The following is a 15785-nucleotide window of genomic DNA, read 5'->3' as shown; positions in this document are numbered from 1 at the left end:
GCACTCGAGCACACAAAGGGGCCCTTCTTCCCAGCAGGGCTTTTAAGAATGGAGCAAAGAAGACATTAACCTTCTTTTCTTCTTAGAGTTAGTTTCTCTTGTCTTCTAGCATGATTCCTCCCCCTCTAGTGCTCACTGCGCTGACAATTCACTTCGTTGCTTGCTTTCTGTTTTCCCACTCGTGTTCTGCTTAACAGCACCTGCCTTGCCTGGAAGCTGACAGCCAGGTGTTATTTGCGTCTCAGCCCTCTCCCAAATTTGTCTCATCCAGGATCTTTTCCCACCCTGCTGCTCTGATCCCCATCCATTTGCACGCTGCTTTTAGGACCCTTTCGCTTGAGATGGGATGAGGGTTGTGAAGGTAACCTGGAGGTCAGTTGAGCAACAGTGGCATCCAGCGGCCTTCTTGGTTAATCGCAAGTTGAAATTTCTGAGTGCTGAATGAAGCACGGCAAAATTGAGGCTCTCTGTTCTCCCATCTCACTTGTGAGTCTGAGTGAAAGACGTGGATTAAAATGGGATCTGCTGAGGACGAGGATGCCATCGCCTGCTAAGATATCTCACAGAGTTTAGGCAGGTATAGTGCTTCTCTCTCCAGGTGAGAGAATATTTTTTTATAACTACCTTGGTGCTGTTGCTAAATACTGTGTTTATTTTAAAGTTTAATCAAGGCATTGTTGTCTATCTGACAATCCAACCTAAGAGTGTGTGATCATAGTAAAGGAGGAGGATCAGTCTCTTCAGAAGGCCCAGGGCTTCTTTGTGCTGGGCTTTCTGTGCATGTTACAGCGTTCCTTGTTCTCTCACTCCTACCCACTCAGAGCACGAACTTTTTGGGAAAAATCTGCCATCTATGCTGGGGATGTGTGGTAAATGTATGGTGACTTTCTCCTTGGGAAGGTGCAGAAAGCAAGGCAGAACAGAGAGATGTCATTACAGAACAAGTGCTAATGACTCTGTTATCTCCCTTCCAAGAAGGCCATTGTATAAGGTTTGTTTATGCCTGAATACCTAGCAAAGTCACTTTTCTGTTCTTTAGCTCTTTAATTTCTTATTTTTACAGAATATTTTATAAACTCGTGAATCAAATGCTTGGTTTTCTTGCTGAGTGATCTCAGAGATTAAATATTTTTTTAAGTTGTTTTGCATTTTAATTCAAATTTAATGTATATGTAAATATTTTCCCTCGGGCTGCTCTCTAACGAGGCACTGTTGCCATCCAGTCCTTTAATGAAAGTGTGTCTGATTTAAAGAATACAATAACTGAACATATTCTTTTGTTCTGTGTTGATACAACAGTCTTAATACTGTGGAGTTTCTAGTCATTGCTGTGAAACAAGTAATAGGAGTAAGCATTTAAATGCAATGAATCACACAGCCAACTGCAAGGGAAATTGTTTGAGAGGGCGTGCAGATCCTTTTTTTGTTGTTGTTCTGCAGAAGAGGGACGTTTATGAAAACACAATTATGAAATGGTAATGAAGTGTACTTATGGAGGACGGGGGCCCAGAGCTGTGTCTGCCTTTACTCCAGGGCATTACATCAACTTCTGTGTTGATAGTGATACTTCTGTGATACTTTCAAAGTATCAGCCCAGGCTGTTATATAAATTCCCTTCATATTTTCAGTGGCTAGTAAGGGCTTTTTAGTTTAGAATCTGTATGAGCTTGGATTTGCATGACCTTGGCCATGTGGTGAATGAGATCAGAAAATACAGCAGCAGGACAAAGAAATGGTGTATCTGAAGGACAGCAAAGGCAAGGAGAGGAGCAAATACCTTTGCTGTCAATCTAAATTGTGACCAGAAGGAGCTCCGCTCTTAGCTATGAGAGGATATTTGATTATCTTGTCATGTGAAGGCAACTGCTCCGTGTCTGATGACAGCAGTGAGAGAGCTGCCTAAAAAAAGAATGGATGAGTAGATCTTTCTGGCTGTGTTCTTTCTCTGAGACACAAACCAAATCTCAAACAGTTTGTAAATTAACACAGGTATGTTGAGGATTCTGTTGCTGGTCATTACAACTGTAGTCACTGCATGCTTAGTTCTGTGGGTTTCATTCCTTTAATCTAGTGTCTGGTGTGAAAAGTTTTCATGTAGCTATGCCATTTAATTTTTTTTATTATAAGACAAGAAAAAATGTAGACAGCTTTTTAAAACAGAGGCCCAAACAATGAACTAAAATGTTCATTCAGCTAAAACAAACAAACAAACAAAAACCTCTTTTCCAGTCTAGTACAGGTTTCCTAAAATGCTTTAATGCAGGTTATTTTATTCAGAGGAGTGATTTGCTTTGTCTTGTTTTCAGTTGGCTTATTGGTAGTCTCTTTTTCTTATGGACAGATCTTTCAAAAACAGTTTGAGTTTTTGTCTGCAGTTTAACATGACTTCTAATCCATGAAATTCAATTGTCTACAAAGTCTTGTTCATTTGTGAATGGCTTGTTCTTAAAAAGGCAGACTGTTGCATCTCACGGGGTCAAGATGCTGGCACCGAAATTCAAGGAGAGCACAGAACAAGTGGCAGCAGTATTGGAACTGGGGCATTGCTTCTTTACACGTACTTTGATATGCAGAAACGTATCAGAGGTCTGCTGGAGTGAATGAGCTTGTTCCTTTGCTTTCAGGATACTGTAATTCAGTTTTAACATCCTCTTCAAGATCTATCAAGCTGCTAGGATTAAAATAGTTCTAATTAAAATGCAGACCAAGCAAAGTCTTTTGGTTTTGTTTTTCATGTTACTTCATGTAATGTTGGCTCTGTTTAAGCAGCTTGCAGCCATTAGCTCAGAATATGCTTCTTTGCTTAGCTTTGTATTTTAATTTTAGGAGCCGCAATAGTTAAGGGAAGACTTGCTACAGAACTCCCACCTACGTGGTTTTATTTGTCCTTTGTGAAAAGAACAGGGAAAAGGAGTAAATAAACTGTTACTCCAAATATAGTAAAATTTGTGTGAGAAATAATCACTGTGTTTATTCTGTGTTTGTGTTTTGGTCACAGAGGAGGAATTATTCAGTAATTTGTCCATTTTCAACGAAACCTGCGTGAAATGGCAAAGAAAAACTGGAAGACGAGGAGTGCAGGAAACTTACACAGTAAGTGGGGCAGCGTTTGAGACTGGGAGTAGTTTTGTCCTGGTTAGTTTTGGTGTGAGTCATTAGTGGAAGTAATTTCTGTGGGTTTGGTTTGTATTGTAAGCGTTTGGCTCACTCTTCCAGTGCACCTCCCTGAACCCTAACGGTGACTGGGTTAGGAAAGAAACATCTACTTGTCTGAATGTTACTTGAAAGACTCAAAAGCTGTTGGGAACTGATTCCAACTACTAAAGTATCTAAATATCTCCTTGAAACTACAAGAAGCGTTTCAGCACAAGTTTGTGTTTTAGTGAAATTCCGTCGTAGAGTTGGAGGTCACATTGACATAGAAAACATTGCACAACGTGGTCTCTGTCCCTATCCGTGAGGCAAACATTTCAAGTAAACAGCCTATCACTTACAGATACTGGATGTAGCTTGTTTTAGAGATGCAGGGTACATATATAGACTGTGCCTTGCTCAACAGATTCAACCATCCTATATTTCAACATTTTTAGAACTGTTTTTCTTAGAAGTTGAAAGCAACCTTTATGATTACTATTTTTGTTGTCTGTAAAAGTAAGAATAAAAGTTAAGATACACATTCTTAGAAACAAATAGTTCGGTTATTGTAACCCAAAACAATGCAAGAAGAGTTCCCATGTTTTGGGAATAACAACAGCCCAGAGGCAGACTGTTTTTCTGAGCATGTCCAAATATCATAGATTCATAGACTAGTTTGGGTTGGAAGGGACCTTAAAGCCCATCTAATTCTAACCCCCTGACCCCTCCCACCAGCCCAGGCTTCCCAAAGCCCCATCCAGCCTGGCCTTGAGCACCTCCAGGGATGGGGCATCCACAGCTCCTCTGGGCAGCCTGTGCCAGGGCCTCACCACCCTCTGAGCGAAGAATTTCCTGCTTACATCTAATCTAAATCTACCACTCTTCGGTTTAAAGCCACGACTCCTTGTCCTATCACTACACTGCCTGACAAAGAGTCCTTCCCCATCTTTCTTGTAGGCCCCCTTTAGGCACTGGAAGGTCTCCCGGGAGCCTTTTCTTCCCCAGGCTGAACATCCCCAGCTCCCTCGGCCTGTCTTCACAGGAGAGGTGCTCCAGCCCCTTGATCATTCATCCTCATGGTGCTCCTCTGGACTCATTCTAATAGGTCCAGGTCCTTCTTGTGCTGAGGCCAAATATGAAAAAAATAAAAAGGGGATTACTTAGGATCTCCAGGGCTGAAAGATTAATACGGAAACTGTGTTCTGAAGTTGGGTGATGATTTTGGAAAACAACCTCTCTTCCTCCTGCTGTGTGATAAACCAATGTGGCTGTAGTTGGAGGGCTTTTATTGAGCACCAGTGAGATGGAAAAGACAAGCTCCAAATTATCTTAACGGTTCAAAACCAATGCTTTTCATTGTACCCAGTGGTAAATGTCAAACTGTGGATCTCTGTTGTAATATGATCTGTGTACCAGCTTCTGCCTGAAATCAGTCAAAACTGTGGATGATGCACGCACAGATGCATGCCGTGAAGTTCAGAACACAGTCTGGACTGGACTGCCCCCAGCTCATCTAGATAAGCTTTGTCTGTCCCTTCACCTCGTACAAATACCAGGTTTCTAAATTCACAGTACTGAGAAGATCAGAGGCTTTTATCGTTGCTTGGCACTCAGTCTTAATGCTGCTCTGTAAAGCAAGGGTGAAAAAAAAACAGAACAAAGAACAGGAAATGGTGAGCAAATGTAGTGTCCAGCTGTATTGCTGTACACAAGAATATTTGCTTACAGCTTGCTTCGCGTGTTGGAGGTGTCCATGTTTTAGATCCGTTCTATTTGTTGTAGAAGTAAACAAAACATACTCATTGCTTTAACATCCAGAGGAAATTAACAATCTAATTTACGAACCCATCTTGTTGCACCGGAACAGTGGGTCACAATCCTATTTTTTCAGTTGAGCTGATATTCTAAAGCAGGTGTTACCCAGATTCTCAAGGCTTTATTGAACTAGTGTTCTGAATTTTGGGGAGCTACAAACAATTGCAATATTACTTTTTTTTATTTTTAATCCTTTAATAGTTCCATATACTTGGCCAAAGATGGGATGAGGAGACATTCCCAGAGGATGTGATATTTAACATCACTACGAGTGAAGATAACCCAAAGGTGTGTTTAGATCTCAACTCTGGCAGTAACTACGTGGTGAATATCACTACCATCTCTTCCACAAACACCAGTGTCTCAGTTACAGTAGCAGTTCAAACAAAGGGTAGGTTTTGTTTTGTGTTCGCTGTGCTTGTAGAGCTTGCTGTGGTGCAGAGTTGTTTGGAGCCGTGCAGACCAGATTACAGGCTGTTTCCTAGAGCATGTCTTTCTTTATGCTCAGTACACAAATGTAGCTGCCACCACCATCCTCTTTTTCCTCAGGAGAGATGCTTTTCCTTATCCTCACCATGGTCATTTAATCTATGATCAAACAAAGCTGTGGCCGTAAGTGCCCTTGGCAGACTGCTTCAGGATTTGTCTTTTGACTAAAGCAGGACGTGGTGCCACTGCTGGCTACGTGCCAGAACTTCAGCCCGTGGCACAGTGCTCACTGTTTTCCATTCCTTGCCTCCATAACCAGTTCTGTGGGAGAGGTCGCTGTTCCTGAGCTGTGTGATACCGATCTAAGTGACGCGAGCATTATAGATAATGCTCCTACGTTTAGCACTGATGAGCAGTGCTCTGGCAGGTTTTCAGTAACTGTAGAGAAGGCACGTTCTAACTGCAGGGTTCTGTAATATTTTGGTCATGGAAATTCGGGGCTTGCCTTCTGAAACACTAATTCTAATGAGACAGACCTTGAGAAATAATCATCTTTGGAATTCACAAAATTTATTATTATTTTTTTTTTTCCCTCAAGAGCTTTTTCCTAAAGGGCATCAGCTGTGACCAATGATTCTGTGATAACTGAATTTTCATCAGAGGGTCTGAACCACTGGATGTTTGTCATTACATCCTCCCTCAATCTGAAACAAATAAGTCCTGCCTCAATTTTCCAAATAGCATGCTTGTTCTTTCCCAAAAGCCATTTTCTTGGGAAAAAAATATTTGCTTTATTTACTGTATTCATTTTAAAAGATATGAGGTTCTGCCTCCTCCTCAGGATAGAATTAAAATAAAAATCTTCCTTTATTCTCATCTACTCACATTTGATTTGTTGTAGAGGGTGAAGTCTTTGTAATAATTGTTCCCTTTTTTATTGTTTCTACAGTAAAGGAAGCTTTCAATAATGTGTTAATTTTTAATGACACCTGCTTGAGATGGTGGAGAAATGTAAGGGGAGCTGAAACAGAAGACAGATACTCTGTAAGTGATAATCCATATTTTTGAATGAAAAATTCTTTTACCTTTCTAGAAAACAACTTGGTATAAATGGTGTATGTGAATAATCTGTAATTTCTGAGGCACTTACTGTCATCAGTCTTCCTCACTCTAATACTCTCATAAAAAGCCAGGGAATAAGCTTCATAGCAGCCTTCAAAAATAAATATTCTACCATGTTCTTTTCTAGTCTCCTACTTACTCTTTCCCCTGTCGTACTGTTACCTGTCTGTACCTTCCCTATCAGTACTTTTTGCCTCCCCATCTGTACCTTCAGCTTCGTCACATTCAGGCCCCAGACAAGTCTGTTCCAATTCCACAGGGTCAGCACACTCTGCCTTGTGATATGCCTCCAACCTTCCCTTAGCCCAGCAGGTCCTTTCTGTGTGAACTACCTCTGCCTGGACTCTGACCACCTGCTGTTATCTCACATCTCCATGGGGTCAGAGTGCTCAGAGGTTATCTAAAGGCATGGGATCCATTTAAAGGAAAATAATCATGGCTGAAACACAGAAAGCAGGTTAGTTTTAATTAACAGAAGAATGATCAGGAAAGGCCTTAAGTTAATAACTTTGTGATTGTTTTGGATGCCAACAACAAAACAAACACACCAAAAATCCAACTGAAACAAAAAAGTAATGGGTCTGTAAGTTTCCCTGGAACCATATCAGCAGAAACCTGAGGTTACGTGGCATTTTGACGTAGATCAAAATGGCTTGATTTTCACTTACTTTTCATAGTCAAACCAGAGATGCATATATGCATCTCTGGTTTGACTTACTGAGCTTACCTTCGTAGCTCATCGCCTTGCACCATGAGGATATGCTAGGATGAAAGTGCACCATTACTGGAAATCCGTGTGTTAGGAAGCAAGCAAGACGTGGGGAAAATTGTGGTTTTAACAGACAAGAAGATAGACTCTGAGGAGGACAGGTGAAAGAACTTGCACGCTGTCAGAGCTGATCAACAAGAAGGAGACTGCACTTGTAAAATTTTGGAAGCATTTGAATCAGAATAACTGTCAGTGCCAGTAGCTTTGGCAGCCTGTATGCAATGATGTGTTTTTCTGCTGTTTCCTCTGATTTAGAGATATGAATGAATGCAAGTGATCTATTAACCCATTACGATTTCCATGCTGTGATTGTTTGGTTTCAGTTCCATGTGCAAGGCCAGCGTTGGTATCAGAAGGAATTCTTGCATGAAATGACCTTCAACCTTACCACACACAAGCAGGCTCCAGAAGTTTGTTTTGATTTGCAGCCAGGCACCAATTACTCTGTTAACATTTCCATGGTAGCTTTGAATTTTTCACTGATGGTTTCCATGACAACGCGAATCACAGGTAGGTCCTGCCGTTTATGTTTTGTGTTTACTAAAGGACCCATGTTAAGTATCAAAAGGGCTGTTTCTGTGCTTGCAATTCTTCATCATTGTTCGCTTTCATGGATTTAACACGTTGACAATCCAGTGGTTGACAGAGGAGTGAAATAGGGTGCAGTGTTTCTGAAGCGTTGTTTTTACACAGCAGGGAAAAGATAGGTTGGTGGGCTAGACACAAAGTTAGTATCTAGGGGAGCGGGGTTCAGTTCCCTGCCCTGTTAGATGCTAAGTGAGTTACTCTTTCAGTGCCAGTTGTTTCCACCATGGAGATAAAAGCAGAATAGATATCACTGAAGTCTACAAGGGTCCAAAGTACAAAGAGTCCTGCAGACAGATCGCTTCATCTATAATTAGTAGAGTACAAAACATAAAAGGCATTTGATCAAAAAGCACACTGCAGGGAGATAGTCAGCTTCAGTATTTTGCAAGGTATGTGTATGGTACTAAAATGTTGTGATTAAAAAAAATTATCCTCAACTCATTGTTCAGAACAGTTTTGCACCATCCCTGTACTGTCAGACTTCCTGTATTAGGTTATGATTGTTACACTGTGAAATGCAGTGCTGGGTGCTGGTGCCTATCCTTCCTGCTTGGTTGGAACAGGTAGGTAAGAAACCGTAAAGCTCTCTGGGTGTATGTATCCCTTTCAACCTGTAGGTGGAACCAGTTCTCTTCCGGCTGCAGATGAAGAACTAGCAATACAGTTTTTGAAATTCATAGTATTACGATATTTTCAGAAGTAAATCTAAAGTTTTTAATCTTGATTGACAGGCAGAACATCATGTTTCCTAAAGGTGCTGTGTAGGGTATACAATGATGTGGATTCTCTTTTCAATGAAGTTGCAGTAATGATTTGGTAATTGGTTTTTGTAAGTTGCCTAGCTGTGACTCAGAGCTAGCATCCATGAGTACATGTAGCTTTGTAAAAACTAATAAGCTGTCTCAAGAATTTGGCTGACTGAGGTAATTATGAATACACACTCAGAGTAAAGGCGTTCCTCTTTTCTCTGTCATCCTGTCACATTTCCTAAACTCTACGTGATTGCATCAGGTCACTTACTGGAAAGAGCTCTAGAGAACACTTTGCAGGAGGTGCTGCATGGAGCAGTGTTTGTGGCTTGGCAGCTGGCACGTTTTCCCTCTTCCACTGAGTTAGTGCTTAACAAACACACTTGTGTACCCCCAGAAAAGATCTTCGCATAAAAGTTAGGTCATTTCCATTTCAAAGGGAGATCCTGCCACAAGCTATGTTACATCTGATGGTTACTTCTTCCAGTGAGCAATAAAAGGTGGGCATTGCTCTGCCATCTCTTCCTGAAGTGTGCCACGCACACACACTTTATATCGTGCTTTTTCTTTTTTTTTTTTTTAATGAAAGCCATAAAGTCAAAATGGGTCTTTTTGTGGTTGAAATTGAGTGAAAATTACAAAGCCAACAGCGATCAGGCTGTTCACAAAACACACGCAAAAAAGTTCACGAAACAATGAGAATCTAACTAATTTTTTTTTCCTATTTCATCTGGTTTAAGATGAAAAGGAAACAGTTAAAATAGCTCTTTCAGCAATATCCCTTTGACTTCCGTGCCTTCTGTATGGGAGGGGAATTGCATTATCTTTACAAGCAACTTAATTTGTATAATAACTACTTACAATTTTAGAGTAGGTGTATAATTTGCTTCTTCATTTGTCCAGTTATTTTGTAATTATGTCCATTGTTGGACCAGATGGTTGTGTTTCTGTACTGGGTGGAATGATCTCAGTTTTTCTGCCAGCTTAGGGTTGAAAAGTGTCGTCTGTCTCTCGTGGTTTTCTGGCTAAACAGTACCGTGTAAATGCGAGATATGCCTTAAGCACAGAAGCATGAAAGAAGCTGAGACTTGCACAGATGTTTTACTGTTAATATGTTGGAAGTGGCCTGGTTTATTGTCTAAAGTTTCATGTAGCATCTGTTAACAAATGCACATTCAGTTGGTCTGTTTCCCCAGCTGGGGGCAAATCCACAGTCTGGTAGGTGTTGCATCTCCTTGACTTCCACACGTCTCTTGTATTTTGAGTGTTTGGGGAATCATACCTGCAGAGTTTCTAGTACTGTGAAGAAAAATATCACAGCTGGATGAAGATTTAGTTTTCTGACAATGTGTATAAACTCTTGGGAGTGTTGCAAAATACAGTAAGTATGTAAATGCTAGCAAGAAGTGATTTTTTTTTTTTCCAAAGAGGACTTGAAAATGCGTGAGAAACCTGCTTCATATATCTGAAGCCAGGATGTATTATATTCGTAGTATTTCTTAAGAGGAAGAAAAAACCCAAAGTTTGGGACTCAGAAGCCTGCTTCTCATGCTGGCAAGTAGCATCCTTTAAAAATAGTTCTGTGCTGAGCACATAGTTGTTTTTGCCAATCATCTTGTGGATGGTAAATATAGTCTACCAAATGCTTGGTGGATCATTGAAATTCTGCTCCTTTCATACTTCCAGTGACAGACATCTCACACAGTCTTTTATTTCTTCTTAGCTTATTTTAGACAAGCTCTCAACACCTGTCTACTCAAGATAAGAAATTAAGTCAATTATAAAAAGTAGTTAGGCAGCAATTACATTGTAGATGTGAAAAGATGGTAACAAGATTGTCTTCTAAACCAGAAGGGAGTTTATTTTTTCTATTTCCAAGGAAAAGGAGCATGTCTTCCGGGTGTACCTCGTCTTTCATAATTTCTGTCAGGGTTACTATAATTACAAGCAGTTATGTTGCTCTTCTTTTTGGTAGATTATTCGTAGGCATGCTGAAACAAGCCATTCTTCTTAGTTTCATTATCTGTTTTCACATAAGAACGAAGGAAAACTGAGTTTTATAACAGCTTTTAAGTGGTTGAAAAAGAGGATAATAGACAAAGAGTTAATGCAAGTGCTTTCACTTTTAATATTCTCAATAAGAGTAACTTCTTCAGTTGAGATATCTTGTAATAATACTGGTACTTGCTTTGGGCTACAGTCTTACCATGGGCATGTGACAAAACTTTGGGATATTTGCTAATGCCTGCTTATTTGTGATGTCTGACTAATATTCTTTGATTTAGACATGGTCACTGTGACCCAAGACATGGTATTTGTAAGACAAAGTTTTCTGGACACTAGAAATAACTGTTTTGTGTCTGGATTACTAAATAGGGAAGTCTTGCATTTCGTTCTTGTAAAATTATTCATAATATATTTGGTGACAGTGTCTCATTACCCTTCCTACTCTCATTTTTTTGCTCAAAATCAAAAGTATGTTTTGAATTTGCAGTACGGTTACTGTTCACACTTGCTGCCACGTCTTACTTATTAGTACACGCACCTTCTGCTGATTTTGGGTAGGTTTGCCATATAGCCTATGTATGCATCTCAGACAGCAGGAGTTCCTTTGTCTCTCAAATACTATTCCCTTCGTTTTAGTCCAGGGTATATCTGCTGGCCACATGCTCTTGTAGGTGTATCCTCTCTCTCTTCCTATGAGCGTCTAAGTTGGAATTCACAAGCAGGGAGTCCAGAGAGTGATTTGAATTAGAGGAATGAGGTTCATAATGTACTGAGTGCGGTCTTCTGGAATCCTGCACTTCGGCCTTCATATGTGGAGAAGGTACTAATTGGACTTGACGATCTTGGCAGTCTTCTCCAGCTGAAATGATTCCATTAGAGATCAGGTAGAGGAGGCTGGTTTGTGAGTGTGCCCGTGGGCGTACAGGGATGTACATAAAGGATACGTTGTTGTTCTGCTCTGTTGTGTGATGGGAAAAGATTTATGCCTTCTTTCTGAGTTCTTTAAGGTCTGGAAATGGAGAGGGAAAATCAAATCTGTTTTCCAGTAAGGAAGTAAAAGACTGTTGGAGAAGTAGTGCTTTGACAGCTCTTACTCTGACAGCAAATTATATGCCTCCAGAGAGTCCATCACAGTGAGCTGCTTCACAGCACTAGTATTGCAAAGGAGCTTCTGGCTTTTGTAGCAGGGAAAAGGCAGTGAATAAAGCCTGAGCATGAAAATTGTTCTTTTGTAAGGAGGAAATTAGCTACTGGTTCTGTAAACATTTCTATACAAATCCCATGGTGCGTGCTTTGTATTTATGCAAAGACTATTCAAATGCATAAGGTCATATGAAACCTACTTATATCACAGAACGGCTCGGGCTGGAAGGGACCTTAAAGATCACCCAGGTCCAACCCTCTGCCATAGGCAGGGACGCCACCCGCTAGATCAGGCTGCAAAGGGCCTCATCCAACCCAGTCTTGAGCACCTCCAGGGATGGGGCATCCACAGCTTCTCTGGGCAGCCCGTGCCAGGGCCTCACCACCCTCTGAGTGGTGAGAAGAATTCCGCACATCTCATCTAGATCTCCCCTCTTATAGTTTAAGACCATTCCCTCTTCTCCTGTCATTAACTTATATTTTCTAAAATGAATGAAACTGAAAAGGGTTAAAAATCAAGAATAAGCTACATTGAGGAGGAAGGTAGATTTAAGGCCTATCCAGCCATCATCTCATACCAGAAAAGTCCCCACACACACAACCTGCTGTTATTTCTCTTTCTACTATACAATATTTAAAGAAGATTTGTCATCGTTTTCTGTGGATGTAGTCTTGATTTATTTCCCTCCCTTCTTGCCTTCCATCTATTAATGTTTTTTCTCCAAACTAGAAATCTCTTTCTTAAAGCAATTATACTGGAATATATACAATAAACTTAGTTACTCTTCAGACAGCGGTATAAATAGTAACAAAAAATATATATATATATAAAAATCCCTTTTCTATTGAATCAGTACTTCTGTCTTATTGCTGTGTACATTTTACAGCAGTGTTTTTGACTTCCTTGTTTTAAAATTCAGTAACAATGTTTTTGGACATACGGCCTTGGAATAACCATTAAAAAAATAAAACCACAAAACCCTTCTTTTGCAATAAATAAGATCACACAAATGGCATAATTTCAGCAGTGGTTGTTTTCAGTTATAACTTGGCCTTAAGAGGGATCTTTGGTTTGACTTCCCTGAACTTGGGAAGAGTTACCATCTGGTTTTGGACTTTGTGATTTAGTTCCATTATTATTTTTAAAGCTGTATCACTAGCAGAAAATTATGAAGGGAAGCAGTAAACAGGACTATGCTGACCCCAAACAAAGCTTTTTTAATAAGAAACAAATTATCCAGCTTCATATGTTTTACACGTAGACCTACTTAGCATGGTGTACGGATGGATTTGTGCATTCATTTTTGAAATGTCTGTAGAGGACAGATCAGTGCTACAGCTTTTTTTTTTTTTTTTTTTTTTTTGCTGGCATTGCATATCCAAAGGTGCAAAGGTCAGATGGCAGGAAAAGCTTTAAATATTCCTGTTACCACTACTGGAGAATGCCATAGAACTGCCCACGTTCTTCATTTTGCAGCAGTTTGCAATTTCCAAGACTAGAGAAAAAATAAATCGTAGAAACATAGCATCATTCAGGTTGGGAACGACCTCCAAGATCATCCAGCCCAACCTCTAACGTAGCACTGAAGTCCACCATTAAACCCTGATGCTAAGTTCCACATCTCCATGTTTCTCGAAGTCCTCCAGGGATGGTGACTCCGCCACTTCCCTGGGCAGCCCTTTCCAATGGCAAAAAACCCTCTCAATAAAGAAGTTTCTCCTCGTATCCAACCTAAACCACCCCTGGCACAACTGGAGGCCATTTCCCCTCATTTTATCACTTGGTGCTTGGGAGAAGAGCCAGATCTCCACCTCACTACAACCTCCTTTAAGGCCATGGTACAATGAGGTCTCCCCTGAGCCTCCTTTTCTCCAGGCCAAACAACCCCAGCTCCCTCAGCTGCTCCTCAGAAGACTTGTTCTCTAGAACATCTTTACGGGTAAATGTACACGCTCCATTGTGAAACACTTTCATGATGACTAATAGCAAAGTGCCCACAGCATGCTAGCTTTTTCTGAAGAGCATGATTACGGTGTAACAGGTTTTTTTTCTCCAGCATTGAGGCCTGTGCTGTTTTCCTGTGCTTTTGCAAGGGCACTTGAGAAAGCAAGCGCACTTGTTTCCTGCAGCCTGGCTTCATGTTCAAAGGGAGACTCAGCGCATTGATTCTTAATGTAGAAAATTAGTGTGGCGATGAAATGTCCAAGCACTCGAAGCCCAGCACTGCTGTGATAAGTGCTAAGAGCGGGACTGCCTCTGGACTTATTTTTTGCCATGTTTTACTGCATCTTCCTGATGCTGCTACAGGCATTAGTCTGTTTTTTTGGTGAATAGTAAAAAGTAAACAAGCAAAACAAAAACACAACCAACCAACTACCACCATCAAAAAGCAACAAAAAAACCTTTACAAACGTTAGGTGGCAACAGCACCTGAACATGGTGGAGAATCTTGCTTTCTTCTCGCAATCCACCTGGTACAAGTATTTATCTGCTGATGGTCTTCCCCTTTTCCCTCCACCATTTCTATATGGTATTAAATCAGTAGTTCTTCCATGTGGATTTTTAACTCTGGACAGTATGATGTCTTTAGAGCAGGTATTTTTGGCAAATGCTAAATTTCTGGACGGATGTTTCTTTTTAAACATTCCTAGTGACCAAATACTGTGTACAGAGTAATTCCTTCAGAGTTTCCTTTCTGTTTACTGAAGCAAAAATGAAACACCTTCCTTTCATATATCATAATTACTTTGTATTTAGTTTGTATTGTTGCAAGCTGTTTGCTCTTCTTGCTAAAGCAGACAGTTGTCTTAATTGTGCTTGATGTTTGTAGTAATTTGTATTTCTTACCAACAACTAAAAATAGCGGAAGACACTGAGTGCTAAAACCACAGTAATTTGCAGATTTTGTTCTCTTTTGCCCCCCTTCTAGGGCTGTCAGTGGTAGATGTCTGTTTGTTTTCATATACTGCATTTTTCCCGTCGTTTGGGAACATATAATTGTCATGAACTGAGCCAGCAGTGGTTTTGCTGCCTGTTCCCCTTTGCAATCAATGCTTGCCTGAAAAAAAAAAGCAAAACCATTGCATGCACTGAACTTTCCACCCGGCATTAAAGAAGACATTCCCAGTGAAGCTCCTGCAAAGCACTCAGACTTTGCAGATCTTATTCTCATCTCAATCCTAATCACTCATAACTGCCTTCTTTATGGGCAGTTTACCCACAGCCTGGTTTTGAAGAGGACCTGATAAAGGGAACTGCCAGAGCAAGTAGTTTAGCTAGGTAAATTAGCCAAAGGGTAGCTTTGTCAGGAGGGTCTCCTGAGGATGATTGCTACCAAGGGCAAGGTAGGGTTTTCCTTCATAGGGATGTATGTCTGGCCTGCTGTGTTTATTTTGAGCATGTTAATCTTACGTTGTTCCTTTCCCATCGTGGTGCTATCTATTTAAAGCAGAGATCATGTAGGCTCTCGTATTTCTTTTCCAAAGGTGTGAGACAAGTTTCTGGTTCCGTCTTGTAAGACAGTTTCTTCATTATTTCTACAGTACCAGTCATTCTCTGCGCTGGTTCGGTTTAGTTATGTTGGACTGACTGGAACTGCAGACCGCTGTGAAATTACCACACTTGAATCCTGTGCTGGTATTATTCTACTGTTACAGAAGTCTATTTTTTAAGCTGCAGTTTCTTTTTTTTTTTTTCTTTTTCTTTTCTGTTACCACTCTGGTGACCTGGTGACTAACAGTCATTCTAAGGTGGTTTTCCTGCTACCCAAGCAAACTTTGAAAATACAACCAAAAGTTCGTAGCCCCATGTATATCTGCCTTTCACGTTATGCTGTTGAATTGCATCCCTTTTCTTCAGAATAACAGCTCCCAAGTTCATTCAGTTCCTCCTGCGTAACATCCCCACACTGCTTTGGTCTTACACTGTCTAGCACTGTTTGAGCAGCATGCTCATCTCTACACGCCCGGATTTTGCACCATGGTTGTTAACAAAATGATAGTCTTGGTACTCACTGCATTTAGTCCTG

The 15785-nt window shown here is 40.5% G+C and overlaps 1 protein-coding gene across 4 annotated transcripts in view; it reads left to right on the top strand.

The window, feature by feature from the left end:
* SUSD1 (sushi domain containing 1) overlaps positions 1–15785 on the top strand; it is a 45413-nt gene that overhangs the window by 15157 nt on the left and 14471 nt on the right. For all 4 annotated transcript variants that reach the window (XR_014687265.1, XM_084504493.1, XM_084504492.1 and 1 more), the window contains exons 8-11: positions 2999–3093; positions 5152–5341; positions 6329–6423; positions 7594–7780. Coding sequence is in view for 3 of the 4 variants with exons in the window: in XM_084504493.1 (XP_084360619.1) it covers positions 2999–3093; positions 5152–5341; positions 6329–6423; positions 7594–7780 (567 nt within the window). In the remaining variant the exon portion in view is untranslated. The remainder of the gene's footprint in view (positions 1–2998; positions 3094–5151; positions 5342–6328; positions 6424–7593; positions 7781–15785) is intronic.

This window comes from Aythya ferina (assembly GCF_964211825.1).
Source record: "Aythya ferina genome assembly, chromosome: Z".
Taxonomy (NCBI): Eukaryota; Metazoa; Chordata; class Aves; order Anseriformes; family Anatidae; genus Aythya; species Aythya ferina.
This window is presented reverse-complemented; position numbering and strand designations above follow the sequence as displayed.